This window comes from Ornithodoros turicata, chromosome 1 (genome assembly GCF_037126465.1).
Source record: "Ornithodoros turicata isolate Travis chromosome 1, ASM3712646v1, whole genome shotgun sequence".
NCBI lineage: Eukaryota > Metazoa > Arthropoda > Arachnida > Ixodida > Argasidae > Ornithodoros > Ornithodoros turicata.
Genome location: NC_088201.1, coordinates 49160670 through 49181928, shown reverse-complemented (window position 1 = coordinate 49181928; position 21259 = coordinate 49160670). Strand labels below are relative to the sequence as shown.

Here is a 21259-nt window from a genome sequence, read left to right as displayed (position 1 = left end):
GAGGCTGGAACAACATAGAAAGGACAAACACATACAAACGGTAATCCAGAAGATGTGGGTTCGACTCCTACAGCTGGCTAACCTTTTCAGTGACTTCCATCTTTCACAGTGGAAATAATGATGTCATTCGGAATGATGGTTGGCTAGGAGCGTGCTATGTGGTGAAGTTATGTTTTAAGAGTGTAGGGTGCCTGACTACTACTCCCCCAGTATAGGGTGGAGACAACCGTGTCGTTTGCTACGATATCCTCCATCGTCAAGCCCACGCGCAGCGCGCGCTGCACTGACAAAGCTGTAGCTATACATTTAGCTATACATTACGCTTTTGAACTTAGTAAATAAATAGCAGAGGAGGTATAGAGGAGCTTTAAAGAAGTCGGTGAAGGCGGAACACAGCATCCAGGCATGGTGACCCAGGGCTTCAAAATGGCGGCTTGTGGGCGTTACCTTCTGCAAAGGAGGATGACTCCACCCTACGCAGAGGGAGCTAGTATTCAGTCACTCTAATATGTACCATGGACCCAATTGCTTGCGGCCAGGAATCGAACCTACAACCCTGAGTCCAGTGTGCTAAGAACGCGCTAACCACTGGCCTACTTACACTTACTATTAACTTCCCCGCTAGCCAAACATCATCTCGAATGATATCGTTATCTGCCCTGATTTGTTGAATACGTGAGGGTACGCCTCCAGGGCGACAGTCGTGACGTTGCCCCCCTCTGTAAGGCCGACAACGGCGAGCCCTTTCACCAGCAGCACCTTGTGACAATTATGAACAGCATAAGTGTCACAAAAAAGGCATACGCCTCCCGTTTTCAACATATTAGGGCAGATAACTATATCATTCGAGACGATGGTTGGCTAGGAGCGTGCTATGCGGTGAAGTTCATTTCTAAGAGTATAGACGACATAACTCCATGCATCTCACAGAGGGCAGTTTTCGAAACTACCCGCTCTAAAGTGCTAAGAAAAGAATCATCTGCGCGTAATTATTTCGGCACAAAAGAAAAATACCTGACAAAGAATTGTGGCTGCAATAACAAGCGACCACACATCTGACTATGCGTGGATCACGATGTGAAAGCAATAACCGACGGTAATTAGGATAGATCAGAAAAAGTTGATGAAGTCAAAGTTGCGCGCGGCGTAGACAGTCCTGTGCCGCCGAACAGCCGACGCTTACGTTGGAAGCGCCCAGGACATCACTGCGCCTGATTTAAATTCCAAGGATCTACAGCTCCGATGGTTTGAGCCCTAGCCACACCGCCGGGAGGGAGTACACCATTGTGAGCGTAGATCGACCACGTTAACTAGAGGTATGTTCGTCCGCATGCTGAAATGAGGGCAATGGTGCGTTTTGGCTTTGTAATGAAGTTACGTTGCTCAGCTGTTACTTTGTCCTAGAGCGAGGCTAGTTGGGCATGGGGTAAGTACGCGCAACTATCTTCCGCCTTATCCAGCCTCTATAATTCCTATCACAAAACGTATCTCTTATTTGGTCTGGTTCGACTAACTGTCATTGAGGGTTGTGCTTGTTGGGAGCTTTTTCTTTCGGCGAGCGTTTCGCGGATGTATTTGTTTCCTGATTAGTTGTTACTAATGAATTGGACGTTCCCGGCTATGGGTCAAAAAATACAGGAGCATGATCTCTTCCTCCGTCGCAGACAATTTACGTTTCGCCACATTTCTACTGATTGCGAGGACAAATATGCACTCTTAAAAATGAACTTCACCGCATAGCACGCTCCTAGCCAACCATAATCTCGAATGATATCGTTATCTGCCCTGCTTTGTTGAAAACGGGAGGCGTACGCCTTTTTTGTAGCACTTATGCTGTTCATAATTGTCACAAAAAGGGCGTACGGCTCACGTATTCAACAAATCAGCGTAGATAACGATATCATTCGAGATGGTGTTTGGCTAGGAGCGTGCTATGCGGTGAAGTTCATTTCTAAGAGCGTACGACAGCGTGGTTTGTTGTCCAAACCGAAACCATGCACCCACGTGGCTCCGCTGGTGGTGTGCTCCCGCCCCGGTCGTCCACAACTGGCTGAATGAACTGGATGTTGACGACCGCTTTGGAGGGATGCCGGCGGTCGCGCCCTGCTTTTTTTTTGTGTGTTGTGACTGCGCCCCCGGTGTGCTGAATACGGTTAAAAGTCGATGTGTTTATGATAGTGAGGGATCGTACACTGTTAAAACACCGCATAGCACGTTTCTAGCCAACCACCATTCCGAATGATATCATTCTGTGTCCTGGTTTGTTGAAAACAGGGGGAGGCGCCTATTTGGGACATGCATAATGTGTCTCAGACAGGCGCCGCCTTCCATTTTCAACAAATCAGGACACACAATGCTATCATTCGGAATGGTGGTTGGCTAGGAGCGTGCTATGTGGTGAAGTTCTGTTTTAGCAGTGTACGAACCGTTTCCGGCAGAGTACTCCGAATTCGCGAGAATAATTTCATGGTCCCTTTAATTCTGCGTGAATTCATTACAGAATAAACGGAGCCGTTTAGAGATCAGTCGAAGTACGTGAAAGTTCGTGAAACGTCGTATATGATTCGACGTAACCACTGAAAACAACGTACGGCACAACATTCCAGGAGAGTTAGCAGTTTACAGGGTTTGCAGCATTTTGGGTATTTCTAGCGACTAATCTCAAAGTTCTAATATGACGTCACTTGAACGTGAGGTAAGTTATAGTTTTTTATAAGAATTTTTCTCATATTTTCTGAACTGTGTGTAGTACGACAACACAGTACCTGACGTTTTCAAAAAACGTGTCATTCGGACTTTATAAAAAAACAGGGCGACGGAAAAATACGGGGTAAACGGCACTTGTGTGGCAACTGAATTTGCCATCTTGCAAAAATATTTTCATTTGATTTTAATTAAAAGAAATTGAATTTCTTTAATTGAACTCCAAAATTTCCCAAGTCAACCTAACGTTTTTTTTTTTTTTTTTACAGAATTAGAGAGCCCGTAGCGAACTTAGTCGGATCCACCAAGAAATTCGCTCGATATTGCAAATAGAACTGCCCAAAAAAAAATCTCGAAATTGAGGCTTCAGAGTTTCAGGTATTCAACGGCGCACAAAATCAGTCGCAAAGACGCGCGAAGAGCCTGACATGCTCCTGCCCCCACGAAGCTAGTACAATTTATCGCCGAACTGGCGTGTAGCACAAGACGTGCCGATAACAAGGCGGTTGACATTGCACCATACGTTGATAAGCGGCAAACAAAAATGATTCCGCCTCTTTTTTCCCGCCCTCTTTTTTTTCGACCTTCTATCTTTCATGGGGGCAGGAGCATGTGCTGCTCTCTGCGCATCTTGGCGACTGATTTGGTGCGCCGTTGAATACCCGAAACCTTGAAGCCTCAAGTTCGGGAATTTTTTTGGGTAGTTCCATTTGCAATATCGAGCGGATTTCTTGGTGGATTTGACTAAGTTCGCTACGGGCTCTCAAATTCTGTAAAAAAAAACGTTAGGTTGACTTGGGAAACTTTGGAGTTCAATTAAAGGAATTCAATTTATTTTAATTAAAATCAAATGAAAATATTTTTGCAAGATGGCAAATTCGGTTGCCACACAAGTGCCGTTTACCCCGTATTTTTCCGTCGCCCCGTCCGAATGACACGTTTTTTGAAACACCCTGTATGTACAGGGTGTCCGGTGACAAAGTGTCATTAAATTTCTAAAAATAGGTTTAACTTCAGAAAATTATGAAACTCCTTGGAATACACACATAGACTTATGCCACAGATTCAGGCCGTTTGCATTCGCGTCACACATTAATTAAAAGTCGTGTGTATTCCAAGTAGTTTCATAATTTTCTGAAGTTAAACCTATTTTTAGAAATTTAATGACACTTTCTTACCGGACACCCTGTATCTATAGAGAAAACATTAGCCAGAGCTCTTTGGCTGCACGTATAACATATGTTTGTAAGTCAAACGTCGCCATGCCAGTACTGGCCATGCCATAACAGTGTTTGTCATAGTTTGGGGAGAGTGGTAATCGAGGTTACTCAAAAGTTTCATTGGTAAATGTTCAGATATACCCGCAAACACAGCCTGTGGACTGGTCGTAAGATGTATCATATTTTCATATCTATTTTTCGCCATTCGCGCTCTCTGCTTATACCCCGTGTCTCACTTGGCGTTGCCTGATTAGGAGTACTGATGAGTCTGAATGCGAGCGGAAGAGATTTCCTGTGGTGAGTTTCGGGCCCCATGCGAGGGGCGTACGATACTGATTTGCTCTTTTGAATTCACTCTGACAACAATCATCCATTTGACTTGGAATTACCGTCACTGGTAGCCAATACAGTGGTTTGACCCCAGGTGGCAGCACTGAAGAGATGGGCGCAACGGAAGGGCGCCCAAAGACATTTTCCCAGACGACGTCAGCACACGCCCGGGCAACGTGGAAAACGACCAACGACAGCAGCGCTGGACGACTTTGTTCCTCTGGAGAAGGGGCTTGACCACGACGGAGATTTCCAGGAGGTTGGTGCCATTATGCGGACAGCATATACCGTCATGAAAACCTGTCTGCAAATGAATAGACTTGAAAACAGGTAGCGTGTCAACGAATAAGTGTACCAGCACTGGAAGGAAGTGGTAAAGAAAGAAGGAACGGCTGGAAGGAAAGTGGCTGCCACAACGCCAACGAACATCGCCTGGATGGAGCAGGTCATCCTGCAGAGCCGGGGTAACACATTTCCGGAAATAGAGGTGTCCACGGGAGTCGTGAGGGACACCTTTCGTGCACGAGCACTTTAAGATGGGAAACGTCTTTGCCAAGTGGGTGCGCAAGGTCCAGGACTGCAGCGGAAAGAGAGCAACGTGTGGATGTGCGGAGCGGTCTCATGTCCATCTCCTGCTTATCATGTGTTCAGAGCCATACAAAACCCTTTGCAACGATGCTACTTGTCCAGGCATGGGTAAGACCCCCCCCCCCCCCCGAAAAAAAAGGAGAGAATTGTTTCAGCAGGGCATGGAAAGGCTGCTGGCAATATCTGTAGCAAAAGTGTAAATCAGCACATACGCCCCTCGTACATATTGTTCATGCGTCAATAGTGTCTTCAAACGGTCGACTACTGTTGTGTAGTGACCCAGTTGGGTAACGCCCGCGGTCCTCAGCGTTTCGTGTTCATTTTATGTCAACAGCGATAAATAATGGCGGCGAAGAACCCGACTGTAGACCCTGCACCAGCTCCAGCTGCCCCCGCACCAGCTGCCCCCGCACCAGCTGCCCCCACACCAGCTGCCCCCGCACCAGCTGCCGCCGCACCAGCTGCCCCCGCGGCAGCTCCAGAAGCCCCCGCGGCAGCTCCAGAAGCCCCCGCGGCAGCTCCAGAAGCCCCCGCGGCAGCTCCAGAAGCCCCCGCGGCAGCTCCGGAAGCCCCAGCGGCAGCTCCGGAAGCCCCAGCGGCAGCTCCGGAAGCCCCAGTGGTAGCTCCGGATGCCCCCGCGCCAGCACCGGATGCACCCACAGCAGCTCCGAGTGCCCCTGCAACAGCTCCAGATGCTCCCGTAGCCCCTAAGGTTGCTACCGCTCCTCAAGCGTCGGCTGGTCCCAGTAATGAAGATTGGGTGTTTTCTCCTCCGAAGCCATCCTTGGATATAAAGGAACTTCCAAAAAAAGTCGCTGATTTCGTCGAAGAGTTTCGAAACCTTTGCCAACCTGCCAGCGTCTACGTGTGCGTTGGAAGCCGCATAGAGTCCGAAGCTATTTTACAGCATTTGGTGAAACTACGAATCGCTACACCGCTTCAAAAGCAAATTCACAGGTGTGTAGAACCCAAAAGAGCACCAGTCAAGGCCTGTTCCGACATATAACAGCGCACTAACATAGCGCTACAAAATAGCGCGCAAAAAGAACACTCACTGTCATCGGACGGTTCTCACTTGCAAAACGGCGGTAGCTCTATAATTTAGCGGAAATTCGGTGGCCATTTCCGGTCTCTCCCATCATGGCGCCTCCAGAGTTCGACAGCATGCGGACGAGCAATTTCCATCGATTGACTAAACAGAAAATTACCAGACATCTTGGATGACAAACTCACCAGTTCCAATGCGGTTGCTGTGCCGTGAAATGCGGAAGCAAAACAACTCCACGAGTTCAGCGACGTCATCGCTGAAGGAGCTCCTCATTGGTCAACACGAATCTAGTGCTATTATTAGCGCTGAAAAGCTTAACTCCGGCAAGCGCTATTTTTTTAGCCGTTTGCGGCACTGCGAGGAGGAAAATATAGCGCTATTTTCTGGCGTTACATAGTAATCGCCATATATCGGAACAGGCCTTCATCGTTAACGCCACAAATCAAACGGCAGTCATCTCAGATGGCGTGCATATTCAACAGTCAATAAGATGGCGTATAGTGAAATACCTCCAGAGGGACGCAGCCGGTAAGTTTTTAGCGTGTTGCCTCGCACGTTGAACACTTTCATAACGCAAAAAAAAATACACGAGATGAAGAACGCAGACAACGCACGACGCCGACTGACTCAAGAACGGCGGCGGGAATCGAACCCGCACCTCTCTGATTGCAGGTCAGGTATGCTACCATTACATTGCGCCGACATCGCGCTCTCGTCAACATACCAAGACCTTGTTCAGACATTAACCCTTGCCACATTCTCGCATAACTGTGTCGCGACGTAAAGCCGCGAGTAATAAACATTATGGCATTCCAGGTGCTCTCACGTTCACGGACTATGTTCTCCGCCTTGCTTGCCCCGTGTATTCCTTGCGCTGCGCCATTCTGATGCCCCCCCCCCCCCCAAAAAAAAAAGAAAAAAGAAAACGCAGTCACCAAGTGCATCAAACTGCTACTGTTCATTCCAAATTCGTGAATATGACTGATGATTAAAAATTGTCCACACAAGAAATGCGAAAGTCCCATTGGCAGTTCCTCAAAAAAGGAAGAGAGAAGTTGCTAAAATTCGGCCCATACTTGCGAACGTAATTCCAATTCTAATTCATATCCTTTTCACGCGGTGCGAGTGCTCGTCAAATCCCACACTGTTAAAACAGAACTTCACCACATAGCACGCTCCTAGCCAACCATCATACCGAATGATATCATTCTGTGTCATGATTTCCTCAAAACAGGGGGGAGGCGCCTATCTGGGACAAGATAATCTGTCCCAGATAGGCGCCTCCCCCCATTTTCACCAAATCAATGCACAGAATGATATCATTCGGAATGGTGGTTGGCTAGAAGCGTGCTATGTGGTGAAGTTCTGTTTTAACAGTGCACGCATATTTCGGAGCTCTTCCCACATCTAAATCAAACAGTGCGTGCTATTCTAGAGCCACACTCTTGAAAATGAACTCCACCACATAGCACGCTCCTAACCAACCATCATCCCGAGTGACATCGTTCTTTCCCCTGATTTGCTGAAAACCGTGGGCGTACGTCATTTTTTGTGGTATTATGCAGTTCATAATTGCCACTAAAATGGCGTACGCCCCCCTTTTTCAACAAATCAAGGGAGAGAACTTTGTCATTCGGGTTGATGGTTGGCTCTAGGAATGTGGTATGCGGTGAAGCTCTGTTTTTAGTATGCATACTAAAACCCCCGTTCCTTCCTCAGTTTCTACGTCAGGACAGATCCCCGCGACGTGGCTCATGTAGAAGGCAGGACGTGTATTTCAATGCCAAGGAAAGAAGATGCAGTGGCACCCACCCGACCTGGGGTCGCCCCTTTATTGGGCAATTGGATCTCACCCGATGAACTTCGTAAAATCCTAGCAGAATGCTTTCCGGGGTGCATGAGAGGCAAGTGGTTCACGCGCTTCAGGCATTCATAGTTTATATTATGAGTGTTACGCTGTATATGACTGCGCTGTTATGACTGTGTGTAAGGGATGTGATGTGGGACTATCGTGCTTACGGTACCAACGTGCCGCGGGTCCTACAAACGGCTACTAGGAGCGCGTGGAAAATAACACAAGGAATGCGAGAAGGAAAATATAAACGTGCTGAGCTGTGCGTTCACTCTTAGGGATGAACTTCACCGCATAGCACGCTCCTAGCCAACCATCATCTCGAATGATTGCCCTGATTCTGCCCTGATTCTTTGAAAACGGGAGCCGTACGCCTTTTTGTGACACTTATGTTGTTCATAATTATCACAAAAAATAGGCGTACGCCTCCCGTTTTCAACAAATCGGGGCAAATAACGATATCATTCGAGATGATGGTTGGCTAGGAGCGTGCTATGCGGTGAAGTTCATCTTTAAGAGTATTGCTTCCGCGGCGCTCTGGGTAGGATACCGTGGAATATTGTGCGATATAGGGACTGCACAGCGCTACATGATGTGAGGAGACTTTCTTGCACGTAAACGGGATGAAAACAAACTTGTGCTTTTAAGTAATGAGAGGCATTCACACGGACACAATTTTGCCGACTAATACGCGGTTGGACGCACAATAGACCTCTACCCGAGAAACGTCATCATGACGTTGGTAGACAGACCAAAACAAACCTGAAGGGGAGGGCTGGGTTCCACGAATGGGCACTTGTTCGCTGCCTCCTATTGAAAGAAAAGTAGGACCGAAGGTCGCGCCCCTTTCAGGGACCACCGTAATCCCCTCAAGATCATGGCTTTCGAGCGTGACCTTGTTCGCCCCTACCTTCCAGCGTAGTTCAAATCTACCAAATTGGTGGCGCTGTCGAACACTATGACGTCATTTGTGTACAAACAGGGAGAGGTGTATTCCCTCAGCCCGAAACCTAGTGACGTACCTACCACTTCAGCTCGTCCATACGGCACGGCTGACAGACCGGCATCATAAGAAGGACAACACGCGGAAGCTAATATCGGGGGGTCGTAAGGTTGAACATCATGGGTGACTACTGGCGGCGTCTCATGGCTTGCTGTCAGCTCAAACGCTGGACGCGACGGTCATACGTTGCCAGGCCATGCATGCGTTGGTACAAACGAAGCACTACTAAGTAGTACTAAGAGTACTAAGTTGCATGCAAGTCTGGGTGCATTGATTTATATAGGGCAAGCTATGCACCTCCGTAGGGTAATCGGATGATGTTTCTGTTCAGGTCGCACCATGTTTGTTCTACCGTTTAGCATGTGTCCACTGGACTCACCGCTCTGCCGTCTGGGGGTACAGGTGACGGACTCCCCCTATGTTGCTGCTTGCATGCACATCATTACTCGCATGGGGAAAACGGCTTTGGAGGCCACAAAGAACAAAGACTTTGTAAAATGCGTCCACTCCATGGGCGTACCACTACCGGCCAAAGGTAAAACATGTCATTGAGTATACCTCGATAAACATTCGAAAAGAATTGCTCCTGCCATGGAGGAAGGAAAGAAAGGAGGAGCCCTACTGCTCCGAGAAGTGGAGCCGAGATTGGGGGCCACTCCAGTGACATCACCACTGGCTTTCCAGTTTCGGTTACATACATATCTATGGGAGCCCCAACGCATAGTTTCGGAATACTTGGAGAGGTGAGGTGGTAGCGCGCCGAAGTGCCCCCCAAAGTGGCGTGTGCAAAGCGACCTCATTGGGCTATTCAGGTAACGTGACCCTCTCGCGGCTCCAAAGAATCTGCAGCTCATCTCCTATCCTCACGTCACTTGCCTTCGCTTCTCTCTTCTGTCGAAGAGCTGTTGGGGCGCCTCCTTTTCTTCTTTCCTCCATGGATTGGGTGCTACAATTCTTCAAATGACGTAACAATGGATAGAGGTATCTGGATGGCGGTACGTCTACTCGCCCGTATCCGAAAAAAAGTGCGTTTTTGTATTAACGCTGCACACGTTACGAAGGAGAAGTATTGAACAATAAATTGTAAATATAATTACGGAGCGTAGAAGAACAATATTACACCTATTACACCCGTAACTAAATACCTGCAGATATAGGAGTTCTTACCTCCTTCAAAACATCGATGAAACAAGAAAGTAAGTAAAGTGCAGTAAAGTGTAGGTAAAGTCAACGACGCCTGCAAATTGCACCCTCGCACGAGTATGGTCAGATAACCGCCAACGAAACACGGAAACACTCCCATTTCATTACCATCCTTCATCATCCAGGCTTCACTGGCCGTTAGATATACAATCTCTTCACAACGCAAATATACAGACACCAACCTCTCTACTTCTGCTGCTATACTGTGCGCGGAATGTGCCTGGAGTCACCGAGTGAGCACTCTGTGCTCCGGGAGTAACATTTGATGACGTTGCTACGTCGGCGAAGATAAAGGGGCTCGTGTGTATTATAGTGCCTCCTCAGCATAGAGAGAAACGATGAGAAAAACGCAACGAAACGAACTTCGTATACTGTCATATTTTCCTTGTGAAAGTTTTACTGAAAGCACAATACATTAGAGTTCTATTGAATAAATATTGAAATCGTTTGTATCTCATGAACGTTTGGCGAACAGAGAGACCCCACGATCCCGACTTATGGGTGCCACGGACCCCACTGGGTAGAATTTGCTCTACATTTATGGCAACTTATGCCTCGTTCTCATTTTCTAGGGTCTGAGAGCCGCTTTTCATGCATCAGGTAAAAACGATTTAGTAATCGTACTGGGTGCGGGAGCTTTGGAATATGCGGGTCGATACAGATGCCTGCCCTTCCACGTGATGGAGGCGCGTGTCAACAAATAGCGGGTCTTCGTTGCGCTGTTGCTGTATTGACTGACATCGATTGCGATGAAGCCAAGGGCAGCCCGGAGAAAAGTTATCACGTATAAGACGCGTCGTGACACTGGTTGTAATGGAGGATTTTGACTGGAACATAAATTAATTCTACGGAACAGGAAACCGGCTGTGGTATAGGCACGATACTAACGTCAGAAGATCTACGCCGACGCATACAAGAGTTCTTTGTGTGTGTGTATGTGTGTGTGTGAGAGAGAAGGAATGCTCTTTAAGTACTCTCATCACAGGAGCCTGCCACTTACGTCCTCTTCATAGCCCATAGCCTCAGGTCATAGCCCCGGCCCTGCACGGTCAAGCTACACTACAATTTACGAGTACAAAGGGCCATCGAACGGCTTATTCGCGGCTTTTATACAAAATAATTCCACGTTGAATATAAAAAAGCGCTATATTGGCCTCGAGATGGATGGCACTTCGTGAGAATACAAATACGACGCGAGATCGCAAGCGATACCGCCAAAAGATCACGCATACGAAAATATTTCACGTGTTGGAAATGTATTGAGCATGCAATGGAAACCGCGCAATATGTTGTACGAAACGAAAACGCTTCTTCCTAATCGTAGATGTATAGCATCTCACTTACATTCATCATGTAACGCTACAAGGAGCAAAAGGCTTCATACAGAGGGTTTCCAATACAGAACTTCGCCGCATAATACACTCATGGCGAATCATCACTCAAGAATGATACCGTTCTATCTTCTGATTATTTAAAATGGGAGGCGTACTCCTTTTCTGTAACACTTTACACAGTGTGCACAAAGTGTCACAAAATATAGGCGTACGCCCTCTGCAAATCAGGAGACACAGCGATATCATTTTAAATGCTAGTTCTTTCTTTCTTCTTTATTGAAACGCAAACATACAATTAGGATACAGGACTGTGAAGGCGAGCCCTGTGATACAGTCCAGGCAGGTTCCCGATGAGGAGGTTCGTTCAAGTTCTGCTTTGAGAGTGTTGAAAAGCTCTCGCTTATCGCGCAATTTCAGTTTGTGGGCAAATTCATCAAGGCGGTAAAGCAGATAGCCGGGTAGGCAGCAAGAATGTGCATGAGCAAGTAGAAATCGTGACGCTCGCTTCAAAATCAGGAGAAGGAATCATTATAAATGATTGTCTTGACGGTCTGGTATCAGATTTTCTGGTCCAGTAATGGCACACTGGTTCGGATTGCCATGTAGTTGGAACTTCCGTTTCAAGTGACGTGGTCTTTTATATTGCGCTCTTATGTTGGCACATTTTCTTGCTTGTTCTGTATGAAGGCAGGAACTCAACTGCATCATCTGAGTGGCGTTGCTGCTATAGGTGCCATGCGGGTATTGACGTTAATACGTCAAACATGTGATGCACATCGTAGTATCTAGTAATATAATCACAAAACGATAGTTGGTAATCCAAACAAGGCGCTTCCTCTTGTTGCATTATTATATTCACGCTCGAACGTTCACAACGTATACTGGCATATCAGTGAACCTACATGCGTGTTCCTGAAACAACCGATCTGCAGTACAGGCAGTAACGCTGCGGCCACTTCCTGCGACGACATTTCAGCAACTCCCGTCTACTTTGTAAGCAAAAATATAAGATGCAGGCGCAGAACTTGTAAAACCGAAACTAGCCGAGCTATAGCCCTTGTTTATAAACGAACAACACGAGCATAGCACGCTGTGCGCCGACTATTGCCACGAATGATAGAGTTATCGCTTTTGATTCGAGGAGAGAGAGAGAGGGGGGGGGGGGAGCGTACGCGTTTTTATGTCACTTATTATATATCCAAATTGCCACAAAAAGGCTCTCTCTTCGAATTCAAAGCGGTATATCATTCGTGGCAATGGTCTGATCACAGCGTGCTACGCGGGGTGAAGTTTTGTTTCGGCAGTAGAAGTGGGCTTCTGATGTGGAAGGACGATGCGGTACATATACGCAACACCGGAATTGCGTCACTGTGTTGCATCACACCCGCATTACATACATACATGGTTTGGAGTTCCGACTGTGCTGCGACCAACTCTTGTGGTCGGATCCATCGTTTTTCACGGGTGTCCAGCAGAGTATATGTTCACGAGTGTTGTAATTCGATCTTTCAGACGAAGTCATTAACCACTGGCCGTGCAGCCCCGAGAACACCATTATCGCCCATGTGCCAAATGAAAACCAGTGCATCTCCTTTGGTAGCGGCTACGGTGGAAACTCTATCTTGGCGAAGAAGTGCTTCGCGTTACGGATCGCCTCAGTTATGGGACAAAAGGAGGGTTGGCTCGCAGAGCACATGCTGGTAACGTTCAATCATGGCCGCTTGTTTGTTCATTTGTTTCGGTTCCCTATCACACGTGGGAAATCGAATGACATTTCCAGCGAATGATATTCACACTGAATGTTATTTGTTCGCTGCCGCACCGGAACGCATAATGACTACAGGAAAATGGCAACGTTCACAGAATGAGTTTGGGGAACTCATTCGCTTTTGCTCTGGTACGAACTGCGTGCTCATCATGCAAAGAACAGAAAGGCAAGAACAGAAATAGAGAGTGAGGAAAAAAAATCAGCTACGGCAATACTAATCATAAAATTAAAAAAAAAACGGAAATGAAAAGTTTTATTGGCCGATGAAGGCGTTGTGCGTTAATTTATTTTTGACAATTCGCAAAGTACAAAGAAGAGTTTAATGTCGGTGCCCTCATGTGTCGAAGATGAGTTCCAACTTGCGGAAACAAAATAAAAAGAAATGTATCGGGTGACGCTATCCGAACTGCCCTTATCTTGGGTTGCATTTTCTGTTTTCTTTCATTTCTGCAAGAGGCGACAGTGTGCTCTTTCACCCTCTCACATTAGGGGTGAAGGAAAGACGCATCTCCGAAGATGCGCAATGAACAAAAAAAAAGGTGTTCTTTCACGAATTTTTTGCGGGCGATCTATCGAACGGATTTTTGTTCTGAAAACGGTAAAGGTATCAGGTGACCGAAGGGACCAGATGTTCTCATTAGGACGACCTTATAGCCTTTATAATTAAAAAGTTAATCAACGATTTTTAGGTAACTAGTCATTCGACGGTTGAGCAACAGATGGCAAAGAACGTCAACGGGCCCAGAGGTGATAGAACTGAAAACAGAATGTCTATAGCCCTTAGTTTTTTTATGAAAAATCTGTATAAAAAAAGACCCTTTATATGTTGAACGCGCCTTACAACTGTTTTCCAACTCGCTGGAAATTCATTAGATTTCCTGCGTGACAGGTGTGTAACATGCACTTTCTCGTCAATAACATTGCAAAGACGGTTGCTATCGGGTGAAACCATTTCGTTATGATCCAGTTGGATAGCCCGCTGAAGTATAACAGAATACTTCTTTTCGGTAAATCTGTGAGAACTTGCAGATATTTTGTGCTCACCAGGGACCAAATCTCCGTATGCAGGATGCATTCTATCGTACTGAGTGCGCCATTAGATCGCGAAAAACAAAATCAACGAAACAAATGCGCCTTGAACTGGTTTATTCATGTTTGCACTCTCGTGGTAGCTTTTCTCTGTGCGGTTCGGATGGCGAAATACCCTTGGGTTTGGCAGGAGTTACCGCCTCTGGAATGTTTCGGCTCATGTTTGGTGCTGCGTGCAGCAACATTACGTGTGCTCGCTAGCGCAACCGAGGAGCGACATATTGCTTGGTTGCTTCTCCTGCATTACACTGCGCTATTGCAGCGAAAGCACGCCTTACAGGAGACGCCATGGGGGAACCCAATTAGGGACATGAGAGAATTGGATGTTCTGAGGCTGGAACAACATAGAAAGGACAAATACATACAAGCCTCAAATTGCCTAAGAAATTAACGATGAAAGGTGGAAGTCACTGAAAAGGTTAGCCAGCTGTAGGACTCGAACCCACATGATGAAGGAACGAATAACCGAGAGACACGGGACACGAAGACAAGCACAAGAGTTCTCAGAGCTGAGAACTCTTGTGCTTGTCTTCGTGTCCCGTGTCTCTCGGTTATTCGTTCCTTCATCATCATGCACCAGTTAGTCTGCGCCCTATCTCTTTTATCGATCGAACCCACATCTTCTGGATTTCCGGTCCAGGGCTCTACCAATTGAGCTAAGCTAACACACCTGCCCAGCGACTTCCAAGGGCGCGTCATCTGACGGGACAAATCAACCACTCTCTCTCTCTCAGTAGTACGTCCTTTCTATGTTGTTCCAGCCTCAAAACATCAGTTCTTTCATGTTCAACAGTTGCCGCTTGCGTCGATCCCGTCGTATGATTGTGTGTATGAGTGAGAAAAATGTAAGAGTGAAAGGGGGACGAGTGAGAGACTGTGGTTGATTTGTCTCTTCAGATGACGCGCCCTTGGAAGTCGCTGGGGAGGTGTGTTAACTTAGCTCAATTGGTAGAGCCCTGGATCGAAAATCCAGAACATGTGGGTTCGAGTCCTACAGCTGGCTAACCTTTTCAGTGACTTCCACCTTTCATCGCGAATTAGGGAGTGTTTGTAGGCCGTTGAAAACGTGGCTTCTGAAGTACCGTTTCTACCGCACACAGATGAACTGATGAGATTCTGAGTCATGCACGCTGCCATTGGTTCCGGTATAGGTACGGTAGATTCTCGGCGACGTTATCAACGGTCTACTAACACTCTATTAGCGAACACGGTTTGGAACGTAACTGTCCTCAGGCTGGAACACACAGTCAAACACACGCTTTGAGGCCTGTGTTGTGTTTGTGCGTTCCAGTCTGAGAACAGTTACTTTCCACCGTGTTCACCAGGTGCCGCTGCCTGGTATTTGTGTTGTATGTATGTGTGCGTATATGAGAAGACATGTAGGAGAGAGTGTAATGGGAGAATGTGTGTGTCCCGTTAGTTGAATGAGGCTTCTCGGCAAGTCGTCCGAAAGCAGATGCAGGCGTGGCCGCCGCTGTCTGGCTTTTTCGACGACTGCCATATTTCTACTTCTCTATTAGCGAGTTTTAGTTACATCAAAAAGTGTTCACGATGACAGTTCCGAAAACATGATAAACCAATCGCCTAGCTTTCCGAGGACTCAGTTGCTAGCTGAACGCTGTCCGCGCATGCGTGCTTTGTCAGTGTGCGTTCTTTTACCATGTGGAATTTCAACCAGCACGCTCTTCACCTTCTAGCACTTCCTGGATCGTCGTATGCATGTGGACTCGTCAGCCGGCTGTCAGTCGGACTAACCTCCACTAGTGAGCTATAAGTACCGCGTCGGAAAGGGACGTTCAGAATTTTCCTCGTTTACGCAATATGCCATTCCACAAGTTTAATGCTCCAACCGATCAACCAAGCTTAATTTGGATACAAAAGCCCGTGTGTTTTCTAGAAAGGCTCCTATCATCATTTCCGCATCACAAATTTGGCAGATATTGTGGTTGCTCTCACAGTATACAATGGAAGCTGCTGCTGTGTTGCGACTCCGCTGCCGATTGAACCAAGGCTACAGGACTTGCTCTGCTACTCCGTCGCTATGGCTCAAAGCTTCTGGAATAAAAGCTACATAAACTTACTCTAGGACATAGGCAAGGGCCTCCAACAAACTCGACATTTTGAATCATATTTCGACATACCTTTACGTACCCGGTGTCACGAAGACTCACTGGTGTCAAAAGAGACAGTCGCAAAATAATGAAGGGAGAGATTTTCGACCCGAAGGTTACCTTCGATGCATGTCCCCACGGACCTTACCAATCCTCAACTCACAGGGTCGCGCCGCATACAATCTAAACAAAGAACTTCACTGCATAACATGCTCAGAGCCAACAGCTATTCGGAATAACATGATGATGATGACGATTCGAAGTTTAATGGCGCAAGGGCAGCTTAGGCCATAATGCGCCATCGGAATAACATCCTTCTCTTACTTGATCAGCTGAAAATGGGGGGTATAAGCCCCCTTTTTATGCCGATTAATATTCGTCCAAATTGCCACAAAAAGGCGTTTACTTCGCTCTCTCCTCAAATCGGAAACAATTCTGTCCTTCGACGCAATGCACTCTAAGAACAGAACTTTACCGCATAACGTGTTCTTAGCCAACCACCATCCCAAACGACATCGTTTACCTCCCCCCTTTCCTGACTTATTGAAAACGGGAAGCATACGCTTCTTCGTGAAACTTCTTCGTTAATTGGCACATAAAAGTCGTATGCCCCACGCTTTCCACAAATCAGGTGTGTTATCATTCTGTGCGATTGGCCTCCGGCGAGTTATGCGGTGAAGTTCTGCTGCTAGACTTTCCTCGGATGCTGTCGGACATATGTCGGCATAGTTCCCTTAGAAGTCGGCCCAGGATGCACATTCCCCCAAAGCGTTAGTCGTGACGTTGCCCACCTCCGTGAGGCCGACAGCGGCGAACTCTTTCATTAGCACCACCGCCACCGTCTGTTTGTAGAGTACTGTGCAGACGTGAACAACCACAATCAGAGCAGACAACACTGAACATAATGGTGTAGTGCACATCAAGCATACTGTTTACTTGATAGATCCTAGGTATCACGGCTCCCTCTGGTGTCAAGTCATACGTGGTAGCTGCATTTCCCAGCGCTTGCGGCAAGACCAACCTGGCTATGATTACTCCAACGTTGCCAGGATATCGTGCAGAGTGCGTTAGCGATGACATCGCCTGGCTATACTTCGACAAAGACGGCGTTCTCAGGGCTCTCAACCCCGAACATGGCTTCTTTGGTGTTGCGCCAGGTACGGTGCTGTCTAGGCTGGTAGTGCTAATCTGAGTGTTCGAGTACGCTTTCAGAGCACAAGCTATGCGGGATGGCAGGTGAAATTTGAGTACCTGGCGAACAGGTCAGGAAGTAGGGGAGTAGGAGAACAAGAACGACTTGGACTCACTTGTCCTTCAAAGGCATGACGCGTTCCAACCCCCGACTGACTTACGTAAAAGATGCATTTAAATGGGGCAAGGTTTCACACGCGCCTCCCTGTCAATAATCCTCAAGGCTCGGCTCGGATCTGGGTAACCGCGAATGAAGTGAAAGCTTAATGGGCAATTTGACGAGGGGTAAGCTATACATGAGCTTCATTGACCTAATTGCCCTGACTAATACGGAAAGCCGTAAACTCTGGTGCACCCTGGATTAGGAGTCTGCATAATGATCTTTCTATATATAGGAACAACGATGAAGACGAACCCGAATGCCATGATGACGATTCAGACCAACACAATCTTCACCAATGTAGCCGTGACGAGCGAGGGTGGCGCATGGTGGGAAGGTATGGACATGCCACCTCCCGATGTTTCCATTGCATCCTGGATGGGGGATCCCCATTGGACACCAGGAGACCCCAAGAAACCTGCTGCTCAGCCAAACGCCCGGTTCTGTGTTCCTGCCGGCCAATGTCCCACGATTGACCCTCAATGGGAAGATCCTAAGGGCGTGCCCGTGTCAGCCATAATCTTCGGAGGACGCCGGCCAGACGGTTAGGTTGACTGCGGCGGACGTCACGGCATTTGTGCTGATGACTTCTCTAATACACTACAGGGCTTCCTGTCGTGTTTGAAGCTTTCAATTGGAATCATGGTGTCTTCATCGGAGCCAGCATGCGTTCTGAGTGCACGAATGCTGCGGAGTTCAAAGGTATGAGGCATATGGGCATTCGCTGCTTATGAACCACTACCGGCCTTACCGCCTTGGGCCCCTTCATGTGTAACTGGGCTGACATGTGTTTGAAAGTGTCTGAGTAAAACCCAGGAAAGACAGCAAACGGGCAGAGCCGGCTGCGTAATTCGATTGCTGCGCCTCCCAGCCTTAGCGTCACTTTGGAATCGCATCAAAACTGATATCCCATTTGGCCGTGCGGGTGGTACGAACTAGATCACGTAGGTCCGTACCTCGTACCGGGCTAGTAAATAAAATTGCCTTGGTTGCGCGAAAAATAGTTTAAGCGCACTTTCTCTCTGATGCCACGGGCACGGCGCATTACACGTTTTTCTCTTCCGCAGCACAACGCATGTTGTTGAAAACAGCTGGCCACGTCATCGCGAGGAAATGTGAAGCGAGCATTTGTCGTTGTGTCCACATCATAACGATAGCGAGGCTTCAATTAACATATTCGCATTTATCCAGTGTCTCACGCACTTGCATGGTCAGTGAGAACCTGCAATTGTTGCCCCTTATATGGGTAGCGGATGACACATGTGTGCGCATGCATAGCGTGTAACGTCGCAAAAAAAAAAAAAAAAAAAACATGTAACATCTTGTTCCCGTATACAGTGAAACTGTTTTGTTAGATGGAGTGGATTACGACTGGGCAAGGTTCACCATAGAGACACGTTGAATTATATTGCAGGAAAAGTGCTAATGCACGATCCATTTGGTATGCGTCCCTTTTTTGGTAACAATTTCGGCGATTACCTGCGCAACTGGATCAAGATGGGACAGAACAAGCGCCACAGGCTCCCCAGAATCTTCCATGTCAACTGGTTCCGCAAGGGCCCCGACGACCGTTACTTGTGGCCTGGTTTCGGCGAGAACTGCCGGATCCTGGACTGGATGCTGAGAAGAATCGACGGTGAAGTTAACATTGCCAGGGTAAGTTTATGTGTTGGGCCCAAGCACTCGCTAACGCACAGACTGTCCCGCAAAACCGCATGCTCAGTACGTGCTCAGTAAGTACCGAATGCTGAGTTGCATTTCAAAATACCACAAAGGCAGTCCTGCAACATTCGGGAAATCCGACAAAAACAAACGAGAAAGTAAAGTGTCGAGATCATCCGTTCTCTGTTGCACTCGTCAGTATCTTGAAACAAGAAAACCACTAGATGTAGAACAATGGGTTATTTGCTCTATCCGTCAATGCAATCTACACCATTTGGCCATCACTGCCATTTGTTAAGTGGCATGACACATGTCCTAGCAGGCACAGAAAACGCGTAGGATGTGGTCGGAAGCAATCTTGGGCGAAGCGGCACTGTTTCCTCCAAAAATTCGACAACGTGAAGTGGCAGCTGGTTTTCTCGCGAGAGGTCGTAGGGCGGTGTGAACGTGTTAGGTGGTAAAGTGCTCCTATAGAGTGTACTTGATCACGCATGGCAACTTTCTTTTCCATCACAGAAAACCATAGTCGGTTACGTGCCGACAAATGATGCGTTGAACTTGAAAGGCCTCAGGCATCCCGTAGACATGAAGAGGTTGACGGAAGTCAACAAGGACTTCTGGCGCAAGGAGAGCAAAGACATCAGACAGTTTTTTCAAGATCACGTAGGAAAATCCTTACCTCCAGAAATCATGACTGAACTGGAGAATCTGGAACAACGTGTCGAAACCTTTAAAGATAACAGCGGCTGGTGGTAATCGTCAAAGCCATTCTCTACTAAGACCAATAAAAACTGAATTACACTTCGATATGTTTTTCCTGCGTCCCTCGTGAAACGTGAAACTGTGCTGGCTTCAAGTGCGATTGTAGCTCTTGACGCAGGTAACCATTCCAAGAATTAGGGACAAAACGTAAAGCGTGCTTCACCTAGTACACTCGTGTGTTGGGTGAAACCTACCCCTATACGGCCCGTAGGCACCATGCATTTTGAGTGCTTTTTCTTGAATAACTTAATTTCGCTTACATGAATTGCAATGCTCTATGGGGAGTCTCGAATATGTTGCAAAACGAATATATTCATGCAGTTTGAAATGTATACGAATAATTTCCTTGGTTCCGCAGATGTGTACGTGAAATGCAAGGGCTATGGGAAAATGGGTAGAAACTCGCAAGCGCAGGGAACCGACAGTTTTTCTACCTAGAAACGAGTACATTGGTAGAATGATGCAACTACTCCTCTAGTATTTAAATCCTGGAAAGCATTTTCATGAGCGGAAGCGTTCATGAGTTAAGAGGCTTGAAAGTTGGTATCCTCGCCCACTGCGTCAGCACAGGGAACCAACAGTTTTCCACGTAGAAAAGAATACCTTGGTAGAATGATGCAACTATACCTCTAGTATTTATATCGCGGAGAGCATTTTGATAAACGGAAGTATTTACGAGTTAAGAGGCATGAAAGTCGCTGGCCTTGGGCACGACAAGTAAATATTTGGGCAAACGCGCCAGCGCAGGGAACCGACAGTTTTTCTACCTAGAAACGAATACATTGGTAGAATGATGCAACTACTCCTCTACTATTTAAATCCTGGAAAGCATTTTCATGAGCGGAAGCGTTCATAAGTTAAGAGGCTTGAAAGTTGGTATCCTCGCCCACCGCGCCAGCACAGGGAACCAACAGTTTTCCACGTAGAAAAGAATACCTTGGTAGATTGATGCAACTATACCTCTAGTATTTATATCCCGGAGAGCATTTTGATAAACGGAAGCGTTTACGAGTTAATGAAAGTTTCTGGCCTTGGCCACGACAAGTAAATATGTGGGCAAACGCGCCAGCGCAAGGAACCGACAGTTTTACTACCTAGAAACAAGTACTTTGGTAGAATGATGCAACTATTCCTCTGGTATTTAAATCCTAGATAGGATTTTGATAAGCGGAAGCGTTCATGAGTTAAGAGGCATTAGTATTTACTTAAATCCTGGAGAGCGCTTTAATACGCAG

General features: G+C 47.1%; 1 protein-coding gene across 1 annotated transcript; it reads left to right on the top strand.

The window, feature by feature from the left end:
• Nucleotides 1-1122: 1122 nt before the first annotated feature.
• LOC135378217 (phosphoenolpyruvate carboxykinase, cytosolic [GTP]-like) lies at nt 1123-20069 on the top strand. Its single transcript, XM_064611162.1, has 10 exons — nt 1123-1316; nt 5176-5798; nt 7609-7793; nt 9076-9279; nt 12794-12981; nt 17193-17406; nt 17836-18144; nt 18207-18302; nt 19015-19256; nt 19779-20069. The coding sequence occupies exons 2-10, from the start codon at nt 5185-5187 to the stop codon at nt 20016-20018; spliced, it is 2292 nt and encodes a 763-aa protein (XP_064467232.1). The 5' UTR covers nt 1123-1316; nt 5176-5184; the 3' UTR covers nt 20019-20069.
• Nucleotides 20070-21259: the final 1190 nt, after the last annotated feature.

Excerpts from the sequence above, each read along its gene's own strand:
- LOC135378217 (XM_064611162.1), top strand. The coding sequence starts at position 5,185 with ATGGCGGCGAAGAACCCGACTGTAGACCCTGCACCAGCTCCAGCTGCC. Across the intron at positions 17,407-17,835 it reads CTTCTTTGGTGTTGCGCCAG|GAACAACGATGAAGACGAAC; the intron begins GTACGGTGCTGT and ends TTCTATATATAG. Across the intron at positions 19,257-19,778 it reads GTGAAGTTAACATTGCCAGG|AAAACCATAGTCGGTTACGT; the intron begins GTAAGTTTATGT and ends TTTCCATCACAG.